The following is a 22,334-nucleotide window of genomic DNA, read 5'->3' as shown; positions in this document are numbered from 1 at the left end:
CTTCTCCTTTTCCTCCAACTTCTGTCTTCAGTTTACCTTCACTGCTGGCAAGGCAGAGAAATTTACATTGTGTCTTGTAACCAAAGTTGCTGTGGGTAAGTTTATTTTTGAAATCCATGGAATGGTTACATTGTATCTGTCTGTGAAAACCCTGTTTATTGTAGAGCCAGGGTCCTGTTCTCTGATTACATTTTCTTTCTAGAGTAGGGCCCCTCTCCCCTCAAGGTTGCAAACAGGCTCCCCCCACCCCCAACTTTTTCTTGGATTCTAAATTTTCAGTTCCCATCATTTGGTGTATTATCTTTGTGGCCTGGAACTTTCCTTTGGGTACTTTGTCCTCCTACCCCTGGCCAGACAGTGGCTCTTGAGACTGCCTGTCCAGCCACATTCCTTATTTGACCCACAGTGTGTAGGAAGGCTGGACAGTGAGATGCATGGCAGCCATAGAGGCCTCTGTATCTTGGAGCAGTCTTCCCAGAGACAGTGAGAACAGAGCCCTTGGTTGGCCTTCATGCTGCTTCATGTCTGTGCTGAGTGACACTGCTGAGACAGGCTGTAGAGCCTGGGCTTGGTGGGTGCAGGAAACAAACTGAGGAGGTGTGGCGGGGGAGGGGGGGGTGCTCCTGGGACTTGGGACTCTGGGTGTGACTGAGACCTTTGAAGTTGGCCTTTGTCTCATGCCCATGTTAACTCCAGATGAAGCAGATCACCTGTGGGTGAAGTCTTTAGAAGAAAATATAGGGAGACTTTACTTTTGGCCTTGGGGTTGAGATGGACTTCGAACAAAAGCAAAAAAGAAAAGGGAAACAAAGAGATCATCATTTTGCAAAGATTTGATACATTCAGTTACATAATTAAGAAGTTGTGAGATTGGTTGCACAACAGTGTGCATAGAGTTGAGTAAGTTGGTAAAAAAATTTCATGGTTTTTAGCACAGTAGAAAAATGTAAGAGGGGCTCCTGGGGGCTCAGTTGGTTAAGTGGCCGACTCTTGGTGTCAGCTCAGGTCATGATCTCTCGGTTCTTGAGTTCGAGCCCCACATCAGGCTCTGGGCCAGGAGCGTGGAGCCTGCTTGGGAGTCTCTATTTCCCTCTCTCTCTGCTCCTCCCTGCTTGTTCTCTCTCTCCCTCGCTGTCTCTTTTCCCCCAAAAGAAATAAGTAAACTTAAAAAAATTTTTTAAAAAATGTAAGCACTAGTGTTCATCAATAGACATGGTAATAAATGAAAAGGAACTAGGAACTAGGAACCTTTGTAGCATTTATAACCAGTAAAGGGTTGGTGTGCTGGAGGCCACAACTGGTGCAGCTCCTGGGGCACTGTGCAGCCGCCCTGCCAGGGGGCAGACCCCGAACCCCAAACACTGCCCTGTGAGCGGTCCACACCGAGAAAGGCGCCCTTCTGCCCCCTGGTGCAAACTGGGAAGTCTGGCAGTGCCCGTGACTGTGTCGGGGGCAGGGGGCGGTGCTGATTGCTGCCGACCCCTGGTCGCAGGTAGCGCCCCCACAAAGACGCTGCCAGTTCTCCGGAGCCAGAAGCTCCCCTTCCAGGCGTCCGCCCAGGCTCTTCCTACGGTTTGTGGCAAAGGACCAGATTTTCTTTAATTGCCAGTCTGTCAAAGACTGATGATACTTTTGTAAACTGCAATGAAAATGACTAAGTGGAAAAGTAAATTACAAACAAAATGTAAAATACAAACCCAGATTTTTTTCTTCTCTTTTATTTTTTAAATTTTTTTTTCAACGTTTTTTATTTATTTTTTTGGTACAGAGAGAGACAGAGCATGAACGGGGGAGGGGCAGAGAGAGAGGGAGACACAGAATCGGAAACAGGCTCCAGGCTCCGAGCCATCAGCCCAGAGCCTGACGCGGGGCTCGAACTCACGGACCGCGAGATCGTGACCTGGCTGAAGTCGGACGCTTAACCGACTGCGCCACCCAGGCGCCCCTTCTCTTTTATTTTTTATTATTTATTTATTTATTTATTTATTTTTTAATTTTTTTTTTAACATTTATTTATTTTTGAGACAGAGAGAGAGCATGAACGGGGGAGGGGCAGAGAGAGAGGGAGACACAGAACCAGAAGCAGGCTCCAGGCTCTGGGCCGTCAGCCCAGAGCCCGACGCGGGGCTCGAACTCACGGACCGTGAGATCGTGACCTGAGCCGAAGTCGGACGCTTAACCGACTGAGCCACCCAGGCGCCCCCTCTTTTATTTTTTAAATGAGCATAGTAAAGCTGACCTTTTTTTAATGTTCTCTGAGGTTTTTTTTAAATTTTTTTTTGTTTTTATTTTTGTTACAGAGAGAGAGCATGAGCAGGGGAGGGGCAGAGAGAGAGGGAGACAGAATCCGAAGCAGACTCTGCACTGTCAGGGTAGAGCCCAGCTTGATCTCAGGGACCATGAGATCATGAGCTGAAACCAAGAGAATGTTCGACTATTTTTTTAGGTTCAAAAAACTAAAACTAAATGTTTAGGGAGAAATGCAAGGTAATATTTTAAAGCAAGGGAATAATAAACATTAGTTCAGGGTAATGTGTACGGGGAGAGCACAAGGTTATTGGCAATCTTCACATTCTTATTTATTTTTCATATTTACTTATTTTTGAGAGAGAGAGAGAGGCAGAGCATGAATGGGGGAGGGGCAGAGAGGGAGACTTGGAATCCGAAGCAGGCTCCAGGCTCCAAGCTGTCAGCACAGAGCCCAACGCAGGGCTCGAACCCACGAACCGTGAGATCATGACCTGAGGTAGTCAGACACTCAACTGACTGAGCCTGCAGGCGCCCTTGAAATCTTCAGATTTTTAATTTGAAGGATGGGATCATGGTGTTTATCACAATGCATTATAACACACACACACACACACACACACACACACACCCCATTCTGTTTGTCAAATGTTACATAAAAATAATTAGAACAGAAATAGCTTTCCACTTAAGAGGTTTTCACATCTGTTCTTTCACATCCAGAGCCGGCCTGTGCTGAGTCTCCCCCCAGCAGTAGGCTGGACTCAGCAGCAGCTGCGTCCGGAAATGCAGGGGTCCCGATACTCAGCTCTTTTCCCTGAAGGCCGCTGAGTCTTCTGAGAAGCAGAGACATGGCCCACGAGGACAGGGATTTTTGTCTCTTTCATTTATTTTTTCACTGATAAATCCCCAGCTTTGAGAGCAGAGCACGGCGTGTCACTCGTGCTCCGTCAGCCTTAGCTGAACGAGTGAACACAGACACGTGCCCACGGCTCAGGACGGCTCTGCTGTGTGTGTGTGGAGCAGTGGCCAGGAAGAGGTGTGTCCACAGGGCTCAGGGGTCCCAGCAGGATCTCTCCACAGAGAAGGGGGCGGGCAGGGTGGTTAGAGAGCCCCGGTGGTCAGTGGGTCTGCCTTCGAGCAGGTAGGTCTGCCGGTCAGGCCCCGAGGCCGAGTGGACGCGGTGGTGGGAAGATGCTGGTGGTGGGCGGGGCTGTGGCCAAAAGGGCCTCGAAAGGCAGGCCAGGGGGCCGGGATTTGATGTTGCTGCTCTTGGGGGGTCGGGGAACAGAGCTGCGCATCACAGACGCCCTTGCAGCAGTGGGGGAGGGCAGAGCACGTGTCTTCCAGCAAAGCCTCCCTCTTTACCGGATTCCCGCCTCTGTGCCTGGTGATCTCTGACCATCTTAGAGCTCGTCGTTCCTGCTCACATGAGTGTGCCTTCTTGTCTGCCCGGTCCTTCCTTGTGTCCCATCTAGCAGCACAAGCCGGGGTGCGCCACGGATTTGCAAAACACGTCCCTTTGTTTTCAAAGGCATGATGTTACTGGAAAAGATCCAGCCTGAAGATGGTAGTTTAACCCTCCTGGAGTGAAGACGGGGAGCAGACCTCTGGTGGCAGCTAACGAATCACAGCCAGCCGTGTAGTTGCAGTAGGCGGGGCTGCTCTCCCGCCCTTGAGGGTGGGTCTCAGGAATGCCTTGACATTACTTAGAACGGGGTTAGGGGAAACCAGCCGGGGCGCAGCTGCTCCAGACAGCAGGCGGTGAATTCCCACGTCGTCGCCGTCGTCGCCCGCAGGAAGTAGAAAGACATCTGAAAGGCTTGGACACCGTTGAAGACTGTTCACCCAGTCAGCGGGGCTGCGCCGTCCCTGGATCTCAAGGTTGGGTCCCCACGACTCTTCCATGGGGTCTGCTCGTGGTCTTGAGCGTAGGGCTGCCTGCCTGCTCGCTCCAGGTGTTTGTTTCTTCTAATCGTTAAAGTATGCCTTCTCCTTATAGAAAATAAGGAAAGTGAAGTATTAAGACAATACCTTTTTTCAAAAGCTGAATTTAATTTAAAAAGCCACAAGGGGCTCCTGGGTGGTTCAGTTGGTTAAGTGTCCAACTCTTAGTTTTGGCTGAGGTCGTGATCTCATGACTTGTGGCTTGTGGGATCGAGACCCAAGTCAGGCTCTGGGCTGACAGTGTGGAACCTGCTTGGAACTCTCTCTCCCCCCCTCTCTCTGCCCCTCCTCCCCACAGGTTCTCTCTCTCAGAATAAATAAATACACTTTTAAAAAAGGAAACCACTGGGGCACCTGGGTAGCTCAGTCAGTTAAGCGTCCGACTTTGGCTCAGGTCATGATCCCACGCTTCGTGAGTTTGAGCCCCACGTCGGGCTCTGTGCTGACAGCTCGGAGCCTGGAGCCTGCTTCGGATTCTGTCTCCCTCTCCCTCTGCCCCTCCCCTGCTTACACTCTGTCTCTCTCTCTCTCTCTCTGTCTCTGAAAAATGAATAAATATTTAAAAACAAAAAAAAAGGAACCCACAAAACTTCATTATTTCCTTCTCCCCTTAACTGTTCTCTCATATTTGGCCTTCCACAACTTTTCTGTTTGCCAATACCTTCCTGATGCATTTCCCAATATCACGGACACTAAGTGAAATAAGGTCCTTTCATTTACAGTTTGTGTTTTAGTTATAAGACTGTTCCGGTTGAGCATGGAACTTTCAAGAGTGTGCGTTGCCTGGGAGTGCCGGGGTGGCTCAGTCAGTAAGCATCCGACTTCGGCTCAGGTCATGATCTTGCGGTTTGTGAGTTTGAGCCCCCGTGTCGGGCTCTGTGCTGACAGCTCAGGGCCTGGAGCCTGCTTCGGATTCTGTGTCTTCCTGTCTCTCTGCCCCTCCCCTGCTCGTGTTCTGTCTCTCTCTCTCTCTCTCTCTCTCTCTCTCTCAAAAAAAAAAAATAAACATTAAAAAAAAAAAAAAAAGAGTGCCTGTTGCCTGGCAATGTTTACTTTCTAACCAGAACGTGAACTTTTGAAATGTGTGTGAAGTGGTGTACAAATTTAAATTTAATCGTTTTTATGCTTGGAAAGCATCTATTTCATCTTCTGACTCAAAATATATACCAATTTGAGTAATATTCGTGGCAGCTCCTTTTTTTTCTTAAAGGGACAGACAGTATTTTTAGGGTTTGTGGTTACAGTCTGTGTTAAGAGTAGCTGATAGACATGGGGGAAAGGCTGGGGGTGTGATGGTGTCCAGACGAGAGTCTGTTTGTAAGATAGGCAGCCTGTTCTAGATGATTGGAGAGTTTTATGTTCCGTTTTGATTTTCTTATGTAATTTGCTTTGGGAACAAATAGCCTTGCTTTTCTAAACACAGGTGAAATTGACATACAGCGAAATGCATAGATGTTAGTAGATTTCAGGGAGTTTTGGTGTATATATACAATTGTGAAATCACTATCCCAATTAAGTTATAGAGTATCTCTGTCATCCTAGAAGGTTCCTTTTACTGTCCATAATCACTTTCCTGGTTTATATCACAACAGATTGTTTTTCATATTCTTAATCTTTTTGTAAATGGAATCATTTTGTATCTAGCTTGTCTTACATAATATGTGTGAGGTTTTTTGTTTTTTTTTTAATGTTTATTTTTGAGAGAGTGTGTGAGCTGGGGAGGGGGCAGAGAGAGAGGGAGACAGGGTCTGAGGCGGGCCCTGTGCTGACAGCAGAGGGCCGACAGGGGGCTCGAACTCACCAACTGTGAGATCGTGACCTGCACCGGTTGGATGCTTAACCAACTGAGCCACCCAAGCGCCCTGAGGTTTATCTATTTTATTGCTTGTGTCAGTATATTACCCTTTTTTATTGATGAGTCATGTCCCTATAGAATAGTCCTTTGTTGCCGGCCGTTTGTGTTCACTCTTCTTAAAGCTAACGTAACAGTTCACATGCGATGGACGAACTCTGACGTCAGGCAGGTGCAACCCTCCGTCCTCCTCCTTTCCCAGATGGACCCTGTGTGTGAGGATGTCAGACTTTATAAACTCTGAAAGTCAGGATCGATGTTTTTTCGCTTTCACCTTTCATATATATATATACTTTTTAATTTTTTTTAATTCTCTATTTACTTTTGAGAGACAGCGAGACAGAGTGCGAGCGGGGGAGGGGCAGAGAGAGAGGGAGACACAGAATCTGAAGCAGGCTCCAGGCTCCGAGCCGACAGCACAGAGCCCGACGCGGGGCCCGAACCCGTGAACCCCAAGATCCCAACCTGAGGCCGAAGTCGGACGCTTAACCGACACAGCCACCCAGGCGCCCCTCATATATATTTGTGAAAAACAGAAAGGAGGGGCGCCTGGGTGACTCAGTCGGCTAAGCGTCCAACTTGGGCTCAGGTCGTGATAGCCCCACGTTCAGCTGTGCACTAACAGCACACAGCCTGCTTGGGATTCTCTCTCTCCCTCTCTGCCCCTCCTCCACTTGCTGTGCACACTTTCACTCTCTGTCTCAAAGTAAATCATCTTTTACCCAGATACTTACCAAAGGCTCCATTCCTTCCTGAAAGTGCTCGTTTCTGATACCATTTCCCTTTGGCCTAAGTAACTCTTTGGCATTTATTATAAGTTAAGTCTTTCTCTTGGTTTCTTTCCTTCTTTGTGTTTCTGAAAATGTCTTTATTTCACCTTTGTTTTGGAGGGGTGTTTTTTGCTGCAGATAGAATTCTGGTTGGATGGGTTTTCTATTTTAGCCCTTTAAAGGTGTGCTCACTGCCTTCTGGTTCCCATTATTTCTGATGAGAAGCACGTAATTCAGATGATTGTTCCTATGTAATATGTCCATTTTCTCAGTTTACAAGATTTTCTCCCGATCTTTAGCTTGCAGCACTGTGATTATAAGGTGCCTCAGCAGGATCTTCTTTATATTAATTTTATACCCTGCAGCCAGAATAATCTTAAAACATAAGCTGGTTTTTTTGCCTGTTCCCGTAAACTGTATTACTGGGGACCTGTGTTCACTGATTTCGAGTGTCCTGCTTCACTAAACTCACTCCCCACTCTCAGATTGTATTTCCTGTTTATCATAGTATTCCCAATGCCTGGCATGTGGAAGGACTCAGTAAATATTTTTCAGATAAGTGATCATGGAGAATGATGAATGCTGTGTTTTGTGAGTGAAGTTACAGGCATTGGAGCCCAGCGGGGCTCGTGGCAGGGTTTTTTGTTTTTGTTTTTTTTTTCAACATTTATTTATTTTTGGGACAGAGAGAGACAGAGCATGAACGGGGGAGGGGCAGAGAGAGAGGGAGACACAGAATCGGAAACAGGCTCCAGGCTCTGAGCCATCAGCCCAGAGCCTGACGCGGGGCTTGAACTCACGGACCGCGAGATCGTGACCTGGCTGAAGTTGGACGCCCAACCGACTGCGCCACCCAGGCGCCCCGACAGGGTCTTTATCCATCTGGTCTGGTGCTGCCCTGCCCTCATGCCGCCACACCTTGCCATCGTAGTCATAGGGAGGCTGGTGGGGCACCTTGTTCAAGAACACTTGTGTGTTTGATGCACTCAGCAGACCTTCCTCTTAGCGTTGGAGAAACGTGCAAAGTGGGGGATCTTGTTTCTGTGTTCTTTGGTATGAAGTATTGTAAGGGTAGTTGTTCCATGTTACATGATAAGTTAAATTTAAGTAAAATTCCAGTTGGAAAAAACCCATAAAATATGTTGAGGATACGCGGTTGGAGGGTCATGCATGGGCTGCCGAGGTCTCCAGTCGAAGGTTGTTTGAAGAACCTCTGGCCACCCACGTGTCGAGTGCCCTGGATGTGCCAGGCGGTGTTAGGGAGCCTGGGAGACCCGACTGTGAAGTGTCAGGGCACAGTCCTCCCACGGGTCCTCCTCAGATACAGCAGCCGCTGCATTTCTTTGCAGTAAGTGGCATTTGTTTTCTGATTTTTGGATTTGTCTTCTGGTTTAAGTTTTCCCATTTGTTGTGTAGTACCTTTACAGTTTCATTGCCAGAGAAAAACCGTAAATAAATCATTAATGAAGTAAGAAGAATGAACGGACAAGGGACAGCTTTGATCTTTCTTGGATGGTTTCTGTTAAAAATGCCTTCGCCTCTCACATGGCTTTTCCAGCCGTTTTTATGTGGACAAGAGGGTGCCCTTGCTGCTGTCTGGCCTCCAGTTGCTTTATGTTGCAACCAACTTCTTTGAATTCTTCCATATTGATTGAAAATGCATATTCGAAACATTTATTTATTTTTTTTAATGTTTATTTATTTCTGAGACAGAGACAGAGCATGAGCGGAGGAGGGGCAGAGAGAGAGAGACACACAGGATCCAAAGCAGGCTCCAGGCTGAGCTGTCAGCACAGAGCCCGACGTGGGGCTCAAACTCACAGACCGTGAGATCATGACCTGAGCCAAAGTCGGACGCTCAACCGACTGAGCCACCCAGGTGTCCATCACCTTCTTTTAAACATTTTTTTAAAATATTTATTTTTGGGAGAGACAGAGAGAGAGCACGAGCAGTGGAGGGGCAGAGAGAGAGGAAGACAGAATCTGAAGCAGGCTCCAGGCTCTGAGCTGTCAGCACAGAGCCTGACGTGGGGCTCGAACTCACCGTGAGATCATGACCTGAGCCGAAGTCGGGCACTCAACCGACTGAGCCACCCAGGCGCCCCTCAAAACATTTCTTCTTTAAGTCACCTAAATTTGTACCTCTATCTTTGTTTTGTATTTGTGCACGGTTACTTTTGAGGACTGAAAAAAGTGTGACCATAACTAAACCTACACTTGTCCACAGTATATAAACATAAGGGGCCATCTGCAGGACCTAATTTCCCTTAAATAAGTCACAAGAGACCCCTTATGTGACTTCGAAGGCAGGGCTTGCACCTGCTTCTGTAATTAAATCAGGTTTTATTGGAGCACCCCTGTGCCCATTCTTTCACACAGTGTGCTTTCCGGCTTCAAAGGCAGAGCTAAAAACTGGGGACCCAATGATGGAGACTGTCTGGCCCACAAGACCAAAACGTTTACTATCCTGCCCTTAAAAAAAGCTGGCCGATGCCTGCTCCAAGGCGAGTAACCCTTGGAAGACCAACACCAAAGTAAAGCTAGGGTAGGGTCTGTGCGGACTGTCCCGCAGCCAGCCCACCCCTTGCCGATGCGGGCACTTGGCTTCGACACAGTTACGTTAGGTCAGAGCTGCTGGCCATACCATTATGACATAAAGGAGGTTAGTTTCCAACTCTCGTTTGTGATGCCAGAAAACTGCCAGGGGCTTGAAATTGTATCGGGAGGGGGTCCACGTGAGGATGTTTGCTGGTTCCTGGGGTCAGCTAGACCCTGGGTGACTGGACCCCTTGTCTGGGTGCCTTCCATCAGCTGTGGCCAAAACAGACAGACTTGCCCACAAAAGAACAGCTTTCTCTTTCTGCAGTACTGCTTGTTGGAGACTTCCTGGTTGCAAGAGGGAAGTTTAGCCCATGGGGATGAGCTCCAGACCCCTGGTTACAGGGGCATCACTGGCCGGGTAGACTGGGCTTCTCAGTACCCCTGACAGCCCAGCACACCGAACATGCTAAGTAAAGCTGTCCTGGAGGCGACTCATTAAAAAAGCACCTTCTGGGAAGGGCAGTCATGTATCCGGAAGCGCTTTAAAAAAATTTTGTAATGTGTATTTATTTGTGTGAGAGAGAGAGACAGAATGTGAGCAGGGAAGGGGCAGAGAGAGAGGGAGACACAGAATCCGAAGCAGGCTCCAGGCCCTGAACTGTCAACACAGAGCCCAACACGGGACTCGAACTCATGAGCTGTGAGATCATGACCTGAGCCGAAGTCGGATGCTCAACCGACTGAGCCACCCAGGCACCCCATGTTTATTCATTTTGAAAGACAGAGAGAGACAGAGCATAAGCAGGGGTGGGGCAGAGAGAGGGGGGGGGACACGGAATCCGAAGCAGGCTCCAGGCCCTGAGCTGTCAGCACAGAGCCCGACGCGGGGCTCGAACTCACAAGCTATGAGATCATGACCTGAGCCAAAGTCAGACGCTCAACTGACTGAGCCCCCAGGTGCCCCCGGATGCACTTTTAGAAGAGGTCTTGCAGCAGCTGATGTTCTGAGAAGGACAACTTAGTAGATTTTATAAGTGATAACTTTATAACTGTATTAAAAGTTCAAACAATACAGAAGAGCATAATGACTTAAAAAAATCAAGCCATGGTATAGAAATGGATGAATGTTGGGCACCTGGGCAGCTCAGTTGGTTGAGTGTCCACCCAACTCGATTTTGGCTCAGGTCATGATCTCACAGTTTGTGGGATTGAGCCCCGCATTGGGCTCTGCGTTGACAGTGTGGAGCCTGCTTGGGATTCTCTCTCTGCCCCTCCCCCACTTGTGCTTGCTCTCTTAAAATACATAAAGAAGGGGCGCCTGGGTAGCTCAGTCGGTCGAGCGTCTGACTTCGGCTCAGGTCATGATCTCACGGTTTGTGAGTTCGGGGCCCCGCGTCAGGCTCTGTGCTGACAGCTCAGAGCCTGGAGCCTGCTTCGGATTCTGTGTCTCCTTTTCTCTCTGCCCATCCCCCGCTTGTGCGCGCGCTCTCTCTCTCTCTCTCTCTCTCTCTCTCTCTCTATCAAAAATAAATAAAGTAAAAATGTAAAAAAAAAAAATACATAAATAAGTGTTAAAAAAAAAAAAAAAAGATATGGATGAATGTTACACAGCCAAGAAAATGTCCATTAACCTCTGGTTCCTAGTTTTTTCCCAAAAACAATCAGATGCTTACCTTCTAAAGATGTTTGCATGTCTTTTACATAAAAGCATTGTTGCACTTTTCCTTGAATTTGACATAGAAAAATCAAGGTGGTGCTGATGAAATTAGCATCCCTCAGTGCAGGCAAACCCCACCCTTGTCTGCACCCCCCTCCCCCCACTTGTCGCCTGTGTCCTTGCAGGTTTGCGATGTTTGTATCCATCAGATTTGTTACCACAGCTCCCGGTGCTCTTTAGTCTTGTTCTAGGATTTCCGTGGGTTCAGCACCTGCCCACAGACCCGTTACCCCTGGTTTCCATTTTTGACTGCTGCCTTTTGGTTTGTGTTTTCACTGGCTGGGTTTTTCAACAGATCATTTTTTCTAGAAGCTTCTTGTTCCAGAAGTTCTCATGTCCATGTGAACATTAGTCTGTGCCTCTGTCTGTGGAGAGCTTGCCTGATCATAACATTATTGGGTCAGGAGTGTTCAGATAGTTGTCCCGCTAACATTCTGATGCTGTATATTACAGATTTGTGCTACTCCAATTATGAGGGAGAAAGCTGCCAGTCACAAATGACTCAGGATGCTTAATAACTTAGTTTTTAGGGGCACGTGGGTGGCTCAGTCAGTTGGGTGTCTGACTCTTGATTTCAGCTCAGATCGTGATGTCACAAGCTGTGGGATTGAGTCCAGTGTTGACAGAGCAGAGCCTGCTTGGGATTCTCTCTCTCTGCCCTTCCCCTGCTTGCTCATGTATATGCACGTGCCTTCATGGGTTGGGGGGGGGGGGAGTTTGGATGTAGTTACTGGCAACCCACTGAAATTAGGAAAATTAATTTTAGATTATTTTATTGATCTTTCTTAAGGCGGTTCTGTCTGAGACTAGGAAATTTTGACATTCAGTGCAGTAATATTAGTGACATCTGGCATACATACTGAGTTTTAAATAATACTGAGTTTTCAATCATAATTTAAAATGTGAAAGTTTCACAGGGTACTGTCTTCCATCAGATTAAGTAGCTGACTGCTTCTAGATGTTGTAGGCATACGAGCATATCTCCTGTGGAGGGCTTGGTTCCAGATAAACCGCAGTAAAGCAAGTATCACAATAGAGCCAGTCAAATGAATGTTTTGGTCTCCCAGTGCCTATAAACGTTCCATTTACGTTAAACCATCGGCTGGGGAGTGTGCAGTAGCCTTATGTGTGTAAAAAAAAAAAAAAAAAAAAAAAGTACAAGCCTCAATTTTAAAATACCTTATTGCCAAAAAATGCCAACCATCATCTGAGCATTTGAGTCAGAATCACTGATCAGAGGTCACTGCAACAAATACAGTAACAATAAAAGGTTTGAAATATTGCACGAGTTATCAAAATGTGACAGAAACAGAATGAGCTAATGCTGTTGGAAAGGAGACTTGCTTGATACAAGGTTGCCAAAAACCTTCATGTGTTTAAGAGAAAAGTACAGTGTGAAAGAGGTATGCCCAGAGCTATTTTTAGAGAGCAGGCAGAAACTGTTACTTAATGGGGTTTAGGGGCCGACTACTTAATAGGCGTTGGGTCCCCGAGAATAAAAAGCACAGAAGTTACTTAGGGGCAGTAGTTGGATTTGACGGTGCTCTGGCACTTGCGACGCGGCCTAACGAGGCGAGGCAGCGCTGGCTCCGACTCGGATGCCGAGAGTGCTGCTCCATGAGCATCAGTAAAGACCCCTGCTCCTGGCGGATCTCTCGGCTCCTTGCGAACCTGGTCTGCTGAGGTCTACGGGTGAGAGAACTGCAGTGATTTGCCTGAGGCCACACAGCTGGAAACTTTCGGAGCTGGGCTTAGAACCCTCACATCCTGATTCCAGAACCCACGATCTCTCTCTTGGCGGTGAGACTTGTTTTCTTTTCCGCCCTTAGCGGCACACCACCCATCATCCCTTGGGCCTAGGGGCGAGGTGGTTTAACTGGTGTCCATAGGCCAGGGCGTGGTGCCCTCGGTTTGGGTTCAGATCCTGACTTCACCCGTCTATACTTCTGTCTCCACATCTGTGATACCACTGCCACAGAGCCTGCCTGGTGAGGGGAGGGGAAGCCTGACCCCTGGGGGCTGCCACGCTCCAGGAACCCAGCCCTGTGGGTGCTCACGGCGGCCACTGGAGGGAGTCGAGGAACCTGGCACATGGGGGCCGTCCACCCCTGCACCCCCCTCCTGTCTGTTGTGAGCGTTAACCTTTGCATTAGGTGTGGTAATTAGGTGCCCACAGGAGGGTGGGGGGTGTGGGAGCTGTCTTGTGTCTCCTGCTGTCACTTCTCCCGCCACAGGCCCAGATGACCCCACTCTCCTGTCCCAGGTTCCTCATTCTGTTCAAGTGTGTCCTCCCCAGACAGTTCCATGTAGAAGGCAGGAGCAGTACTTTTCCCAGACTCTTACATTGATGTATTCTTTATTATTTTTTTAATGTTTGTTTATTTTTGAGAGAGAACGTTTATTTATTTATTTATTTTAAGTTTACTTATTTTTAGAGACATCACAAGTGGGGAGGGGCAGAGAGAGGGAGAGAGAGAATCCCAGGCAGGCTCCACACTGTCAGTGCAGAGCCCGATGTGGGGCTCGAACTCAAGAAACCATGAGATCGTGACCTGAGCTGCAACCCAGAGTCGGAGGTTTGACTGAGCCACCCAGGTGCCCCACACATACAGATTATTAAATCAGTATTGAGTTTAAAAATTATGTCCATCCCTTTATTTTTCAGATGGTTGATCTCAGGCCAGGGTTGCAGGTGTTTGATGGCACTGGGAGCTGCCTAGACCCATCTTACTCCTATCACAGAGGCAGAGTAGGGAGATTGGAAAGCTCCCCCCCCCCCCTTTTTTTTTTAAATGTTAGATATTTTCTTTAATTTTTTTAAACGTTTATTTTTGAGAGACAGAGACAGAGCGCAAGTGGGGGAGGGGCAGAGAGAGAGGAAGACACAGACCCCGAAGCAGCCTCCAGGCTCTGAGCTGTCAGCACACAGCCCGACTCAGGACTCGAACCCACGAACCGCGAGATCATGACCTGAGCCGGTCGGACACTTGACCGACCGAGCCGCTCAGGCGCCCCAACACGTTGCCTGGTTTTTACCCTTGGTGATATTTTGCCAAAATATGAGTGTTTTGTTTTGTTTTAATTTTTAAATGTTTTATTTGCTTTTGTGAGAGAAAGTGGGGGAGGGACAGAGAGAGGAGGAGACACAGAATCCGAAACAGGCTCCGGGCTCTGAGCTGTCAGCACAGATTCCAACATGGGGCTCAGACCCACAAACTGTGAGATCATGACCCGAGTCGAAGGACACTCAACCAACTGAGCCACCCAGGTGCCCCTCCAAGCTGTAGTTTTAGATCATCACCAGGATACTGATGTTGATACGATCTACCAGTCTCACTCAGATTTCCCATCTTCACTTTTACTCATTTGTGTGCACGGTGACCTCTGTTCAGTGGTTTCGCCTGCATAGGTTTGTGTTTGCACCGCTAGACTCAAAATACTGGAGGTCTCAGTGCCACCGGCCGTCCCCCGCGTTGGCCTTCGTACTCACCCCTCCCATCCTTGACCCCTTGGCACCCGCCCATCTGCCTTCCATTTCTGACGTCGTATCATTTCAGAAATGTTCTGTAAGTACAGTCGTACACTGTGTAGCCTTTTGGGATCGGCTTTGTGTGTTCAGTGGCATTCCTGGGAGGCTCATCCAGCTTCTCACAGCAGTTATTTTGTTTTCGTTTGCCAAGTAGTATTTATTACGTGGTGTATTCACATCCCAGTTTTTTAACCATTCAGTTGAAGGACATCTGGACTAATTCTGGTTTGGGGCTGTTAGGAGTAAAACCGCTCTGAATGTTGTGTGTAGGTTTTTATGTGAACAGTGTTTCCTTTTCTTTTGCATAAATCAGCCAGGAGCAGACCTGCTGGGTCCTGTGGCAGGTGTGTGCCAGGTAATTTTCCAGTGTTTCCTGGAGTCCTTGTAATCGACCTCTCGCTCTGCCTCTGTGTTCACGCAACCTCGCGTACTTTGCATTTACCAGGGTTTCATATAAGGGACTCCTACGTTGTCTGTTAGGTCTCACCCCTTTCACTCAGCAGCATGCTTTAAGGGTGGTTGTGGCCCATTCCCTTCGTGCTGAGCAGTAGTCCACTCTACGGACAGACCCCTTTCTGTTGATCCATTCACCTACCGATGGACATTGGGTTGTTTCCAGATGTTGGCTGTCAGGAATAAAGCCGCTGTGACCATTGGTGTGTAAGTCTTGGTGTAGACCTGCGTTTTCATCTTGCATGTGTAAGACCGTACCCAGCAGTGGAGTGGCTGGGTCGTGTGATAAGTGTGTGTTTGACTTCTTAAGGCACTACCGAGCTGTTTTCTGAAGGGTTCTGAAGGGGTTGTGGCGTTTTACGTCTTCAGCAGAGCTCATGTTACTTCACATCCTTGCCAACTTACTTGATACGGCTCATCTTTTTTTTTTTTTTATGCTTATTTATTTAAAAAAATTTTTTTTTTAATTTTTTTAAATTTATTTTTGAAGGAGAGAGAGAGAGAGAGAGAGAGAGACAGAGCATGAATGGGGGAGGAGCAGAAAGAGAGGGAGACACAGAATCCGAAGCGGGCTCCAGGCTCTGAGCTGTCAGCACAGAGCCTGACCGGGGGTTCAAACTCACAAACCGTGAAATCATGACCTGAGCCGAAGTCAGACGCTTAACCGACTGAGCCACCCAGGAGCCCCTTAAATGTTTGTTTATTTTTGAGAGAGAGAGAGAGTGCAGGTGGAGGAGAGGCAGAGAGGGGGTGGGGACAGAAGATCCCAAGCGGGGTCTGCACTGATAGCAGAGGGACTGGGGCTTGAACTCACGAACTAACTGTAAGATCACGGAGCTGAGATGAAGTAAGACGCTAACCGACTGAGCCACCCAGGTGCCCCAATACGGCTCATCTTTTTAATACAAGCCGTTCTAGTAGAAATGTAGTAGTATCTCATTTTATTTTGCATTTCTGAATGACAGCGACGAACATCTTTTCATGTGCTGTTGACCATCTGTATGTCAGTGTTGCTGTGGCTAATCTATGCCCTTTGCTTTTCCATACAAATTTTTAAATAGGTTTCTCAATTTCTATCAAATGAGCCTGCTAGGATTAGAGTTAAGATTGTATTGTATCTGTAGATCAATTTGGAGAGGATTGGCATCTTAACAGTATTGACTCTTCTGATGCATGAACATTGTAAATCTGTATTTTTTAAAATCTTTGGTTTCTCTAGGCAATGTGTGATTTTCAACATAAGGGTCCTGTATGTCTTCTGTTAAATCTGACTCCTAAAAAAATTTAGCGTTTTGGATGCTGTTGTAAATGAAACTTGAACGTAATAATATTTTCCAATTGCTTACTGCTCTCAAAAGTATGGTTGTTTTAAATATCATATTAGTATCCTGTGATCTTGCTAACTTCACTTCTCAGTTGTTGGTTGGTTGGTTGGTTTTCTGTTTGTTTTGTTTGTTTTTTGTGGATTCCTTAGGATTTTCTATATAAACAACCAAGTCATCTGTGAATAGGGACAGTTTTAGGTCTTTTTCTTTTTTTCCTGTTGCAGTGTTCAGGGTCCTATGACAATGTTGAATAGAATTGGTGAGAGCAGGCGTCCTTGTCACATTCTGGTCTTAAGGGGAAACCATTCAGTATTTCACTCCTAAGCATATCAGCTGTAGGCTTTTGGTCAGATGTCCTTTATCAGACTGAGGAAGTTTCCTTCTATTCCCAATATCTCCTGAGAATTTTTAAAATCATAAATTGGTATTGAACTTTGCCATATGCTTTGATTGAATCTCTTGGGATGATCATGTGGTTTGTCTCATTTATTCTATAATGTAGTGGATTACATTGGTTTCTTTGGAAAGTTAAATCAGGCTTGCATTCTTGGGATAATTTCTACTTGATTAGATTCTATTTGCTAATACTCTGTTAAGGATTTTTGCATCTGTGTTTATGAGGGATTTTTTGGTAATGTCTGTGAGGTCATGCTGGTTAAGACACGTAAAGAGCAGATCCCTCTTCCTCTGTTTTTGAAAAAGTTTATCTAAGATTAATGTCATTTCTTCCTTGAATATGTGTTAGAAAAATCATCAGGGCCTGGAATTTTGTTTGTGGGAAGATTTTCTATTACCGATTCAATTTTGTTAATGTTTTTAGGACTACTCAGATTTTTCTGTTTCATCCTGTGTTAATTTTAGTAAATTGTATTTTTCAAGGTACTTGTCCGTTTCATCTAATTATTGGCATAAAGTTGTCTATAATCTTATCATCTTTTTTGTGCCTGTAGGGTCTGTAGTGATGACCCCTCTTTTTTTCCTTCCTCATGTTACTGATTTCTGTTGTTTTTTTTTGTCTGGCCAGTTGTTTATTAATTTTATTGTTTTCAAAGAGCCAACTTTCATCTTTGGTAAATTTTTCTATCACTTATCTGTTTTTTATTCTGTTGGTTTCTGCTCTTTAATATTTCCTTCCTTCCATTTCCCTTGGGTCTGCTCTGCTTGCTTCCAGCGTTACAAGCCTGAATCTTAGGTTTTGGCTCACATGTTACATTTTATTATTTAGTTCAAAATATGTTCTGTTATTATGATTTCTTTGAGCTGCATGTTAGTTTAGAAGTGTGTTGGGTGATGTTAAATACTTGAGGTTTTCTCAGAGGTCTTAGTGTTGAGTTTCTAACTTAATTCTGCTAAGCTCGGGGAGCACACTTTGCATGATTTAAATTTATTGAAATTTGTTTTAGAGCCCAGCATGTGGTATATTGGTGATTTTTTTTTCTTTTCTGTGTGTTTATAGATGTTGAGGGTCACATAAGTGTCATTTAGGTGATGGTGGTCAGTAGTGTTCTTCAGGTCATCTGTTTTTACTTTGTTGTTGTTGTTTGTTCTGTCTGTGTCTGAGAGAGGGGTGCTGAGATTTTTATAGCAGTGGGTTGTCTCTTTCTCCTTTTAATTCTGTCAGTACTTGTTTGATGTATTTTGACACTCTGTTGTTTTTAACATTCATTTATTTTGAGAGAGAAGACGTGTGCATGCAAGTTGGGGAGAGGGAGAGAGAATCCCAAGCAGACTCCACACTGTCAGCACAGAGCCTGACGTGAGGCTCAGTCTCATGAACTATGAGATCATGACCTGAGCTGAAGTCAGATGCTTAACTGACTGAGCCACCCAAGAGTCCCATTGTGTTTTATCCATTCTGACAGTCTCTCCCTTTTTTTTTATTTTTAAATTTACTTCCAAGTTAGTAGCATATGGTGTAATAATGATTTCAGGAGTAGAATTTAGTGATTCATCACTTACATATAACACCCAGTGCTCATCCCAACAAGTGTCCTCCCTAACGCCCCTTGCCCATTTAGCCCATCCCCCCACCCACAACCCCCTCCAGCAACCCTCAGTTTATTCTCCATATTTAAGAGTCTCTTATTTTTCTCCCCCCCTGTTTTTATATTATTTTTCCTTCCCTTGTGTTCATCTGTTGTGTTTCTTAAATTCCAAATTCCACTTGAGTAAAGTCATATGATATTTGTCTTCTCTAATTTTGCTTATTAGCATAATATACTCTAGTTCCATCCACGTTGTTGCAAACGGCGAGATTTCATTCTTTTTGATCTCTGAGTAATATCCCACTGTATGTATATACCACGTTTTCTTTATCCATTCATCAGTCAATGGACATTTAGGCTATTTCCATACTTTGGCTATTGTCGATAGTGCTGCTATAAACATTGGGGTGCTTGTGCCCCTTCAAAACAGCATAGCTGTATCCCTTAGATAAATATCTAGTAGTGCAGTTGCTGGGTCATAGGGTAGTTCTGTTTTTAATTTTTTGAGGAACCTACACACTGTTTTCCAGAATGGCTGCATCAGTTTGCATTCCCACCAGCAGTGCAAGAGGGTTCCTCTTTATCTACATCCTCGCCAACATCTGTTGTTGTCTGAGTTGTTAATGTTAACCATTCTGACCAGTGTGAGGGGGTATCTCAGTGTGGTTTTGATTTGTATTTCCTGGATGATGAGTGATGTTGAGCATTTTTTCATGTGTCGGCCATCTGGATGTCTTCTTTGGAGAAGTGTCTATTCATGTCTTTTGCCCATTTCTTCACTGGATTATTTGTGTTTTGGGTGTTGAGTTTGATACGTTCTTTATAGATTTTGGATACTAACCCTTTATCTGATATGTCGTTTGCAAAAATCTTCTCCCATTCTGTCGGTTGCCATTTAGTTTTGCTGATTGTTTCCTTTGCTGTGCAGAAGCTTTTTATCTTGATGAGGTCCCAGTAGTTCATTTTTGCTTTTGTTTCCCTTGCCTCCGGAGACGTGTTGAGTGAGAAGTTGCTGCGGCCAAGGTCAAAGAGGTTTTTGCCTCCTTTCTCCTCTAGGGTTTTGATGGCTTCCTGTCTTACATTTAGGTCCTTCATCCACTTTGAGTTTATTTTTGTGTCTCGTGTAAGAAAGTGGTCCAGGTTCATTCTTCTGCATGTCGCTGTCCAGTTTTCCCAGCACCACTTGCTGAAGAGACTGTCTTTATTGCATTGGATATTCTTTCCTGCTTTGTCAAAGATCAGTTGACCATACGTTTGTGGGTCCATTTCTGGGTTCTCTAGTCTGTTCCATTGATCTGAATGTCTGTTTTTATGCCACTACCATACCGTGTTGTTGATTACAGCTTTGTAACACATCTTCAAGTCTGGGATTGTGATGCCTCCATCTTTGGTTTTCTTTTTCAGGATTGCTTTGGCTGTTCAGGGACTTTTCAGGTTCCATACAAATTTTAGGATTGTTTGTTCTAGGTCTGTGAAGAATGCTGGTGTTATTTTGATAGGGATTGAGACAATCTTTTTTTTTTTTTTTAATTTTTTTAAATGTGTATTCATTTCTGAGAGAGACAGACAGAGTGTGAGTAGGGAAGGGGCAGAAAGGGAGACAGAATCCGAAGCAGACTCCAGGCTCTGTGCTGACAGCTCATGGGGCTTGAACCCGTGAACCATGAGATCATGACCTGAGCCAAAGTTGGACATTTAAGCAACTGAGCCACCCAGGCGCCTCGAGACAGTCTCTTCTTTTTATTGGAGTTCTTAGTCTAAAGAGTTCATTTCCCTTTTTCTTTCTTTTTTTTTTTTTTTTAACGTTTATTTATTATTGAGAGAGAGAGACAGAGCATGAGCAGGGGAGGGGCAGAGAGAGGAGGAGACACAGAATCCGAAGCAGGCTCCAGAGCGGCTCCGAGCTGTCAGCACAGAGCCCATCGCGGGGCTCGAACCACAAAGTGCAAGATCATGACCTGAGCCGAAATCGGACGCTTAACTGACTGAGCCACCCAGCTGCCCCATTTCCCTTTTTCTTTTAGCCTTTATAGCTATACTTTGCATTTCTTTATTTAGAGGTTGCTCTGGAGATTACAATAAACACATGTAATCCTGCACAGTCTCTGTGGTGTGGCCGTGTTCTTGCCTTCACAGGCACAATCACCAACTTTAACTTTGCCTCTGGCCCCACTCCTCACACCCCTTTATGTCATGGTTGGATGTGTTGTGTCTGTGGACCTCCTGGCCCCCACTAGCAGTGTTATGATGTTTTGCCTAGAACAGTCATCTGGAATAAAGCGTGTCAGCGCTGTGCTTGGAATCTCTATACTTTTTGATGTTTTCTTTGCATTTTTCTTATAGATTAGCCTACCATGGCAGACCAGAGACAGCGCTCACTCTCTACCTCTGGGGAATCACTCTACCATGTTCTGGGGCTGGACAAGAATGCAACCTCAGATGACATTAAAAAGTCCTATCGGTGAGAGGCCACACGCGGGGAGGACCTCGCACCTCGTGGGGTTTGACTTGCATTTACCGAAACCAGTGTTTGTCCCTGGCTGAGCTGACCCCGTGTCAAGCTGGCGATGGTTCCACCACACGTTGTAGCCTACAGCTCTCAACTGATATTTTCTCGGCAACAACAAAGTAACACTTTGTGGGTGATACAGACGGTCTGCCCTGGAGCAGCCAGGTCCAGAGGGAAGCAGGACTGAGCCTGCTCCGTAGCCGGGGCTTTAGAATGCTCAATGATTTGCTCTTCTCCGCGCAGTGACAGTAGTCCCCTCCCTGTGGCGGTCCCAGTGGAACTTACACACAGCTGCACGGAGTAGGCCATAGGAGGCAAGCCCCCCACGAGTCCGCACCCTCAGCTAGTTGTCTCTTGTGTTCCTCACGCGTGTGATTCGTGAGCACGGAAAGCAGGCCCATGTTGTGCTCCCCTCGCGTGCAGTCACTTCGTGGGGCAGCTGAGCAGTTAGCCTGCTGGGACACTAGAGGTCGGCAGTGGGTTTGCCTTGGAGCTGTTGGAAGAGCCCTCCCTCCCCCACCCCCCTCGCAGGCTGTGCCTGCGGCCACTCCCTCAGGGTTAGCCTCACCCCAGGACCCTCTTCTCTGGGGCCGGGTCAGGGTCAGGGCCAGGGCCAGGGCCGGGCAGTTTGCAGAGATTTCTCCGGATCTGATAGTCTGGTACTCTGGAGAGGCGGAAAGTGCCGCGGTGATGCATGAATGTGTCCTCCACGGGGCCCTGTGATGGGTGTGTGTGAAATAAGGGACAAAGAAATGGTTTCGATTTGCAGAAAACTTGCCTTGAAATACCACCCTGACAAGAACCCCGATAACCCGGAGGCGGCAGACAAGTTCAAGGAGATCAACAACGCCCACGCCATCCTGACGGACGCCACAAAAAGAAACATCTACGACAAGTACGGGTCGCTGGGGCTCTACGTGGCCGAGCAGTTTGGAGAGGAGAACGTGAACACCTACTTTGTGCTCTCCAGCTGGTGGGCCAAGGTGAGCGGAATGGGCGGGGGGCGGGGGGTCCGGGCGCACACAGTCAGACCGTTCGGTCCAGGGGCTCTGCTCAGGGGCCCCGGTTCCCGGGTGTGGGGCAGCCTTTCTCCTCGTCCCGTGCGGACGTGGCCGGCTCGCTTGCCTGTGTGCAACGGGCCGAGAGCGCACAGAACGAGCCCGACACCGAGCGGACGTTCTCTGACGAGTAAGTTCCTACAGAGACCGGCCTCGCAAGGGAGCTTTTCCAGCGCGTTTTGGACGCATGTTTTTGTCGTCGTGGGGGAGGACGTGTTTGAAATCTGACTTGAGAAACTTTTGACATTTTGTCCGGTGGTTCTGTTTCGAACGCTTGTCCTTTTCCTCACTTGACTCACAACCTGTGTCCCGTGAAGGCCCGAGGGTGTGACGGCCCCGGCCACCAGGCGCCGTGGTGCTGGCCAGTCAGCCCCGTAGCGCCCCCCCCCCCCCCCCCCCCC

General features: G+C 46.9%; 1 protein-coding gene across 3 annotated transcripts in view; it reads left to right on the top strand.

Moving 5' to 3' along the window:
- DNAJC5 (DnaJ heat shock protein family (Hsp40) member C5) overlaps window positions 1-22,334 on the top strand; it is a 35,454-nt gene that overhangs the window by 11,946 nt on the left and 1,174 nt on the right. For 2 of the 3 annotated variants that reach the window (XR_008417656.1, XM_053889992.1), the window contains exons 2-3: window positions 20,710-20,827; window positions 21,645-21,858. Coding sequence is in view for 2 of the 3 variants with exons in the window: in XM_053889992.1 (XP_053745967.1) it covers window positions 20,721-20,827; window positions 21,645-21,858 (321 nt within the window). In the remaining variant the exon portion in view is untranslated. Of the gene's footprint in view, window positions 1-14,916; window positions 14,959-20,709; window positions 20,828-21,644; window positions 21,859-22,334 lie in introns of those variants that run through there. The other variant, XM_019426240.2, reaches the window with a different exon arrangement.

The sequence above is a fragment of the Panthera pardus genome, unplaced genomic scaffold (assembly GCF_024362965.1).
Source record: "Panthera pardus isolate Hobbes unplaced genomic scaffold, ASM2436296v1 HiC_scaffold_25, whole genome shotgun sequence".
NCBI classification, from domain to species: Eukaryota; Metazoa; Chordata; class Mammalia; order Carnivora; family Felidae; genus Panthera; species Panthera pardus.
This window is presented reverse-complemented; position numbering and strand designations above follow the sequence as displayed.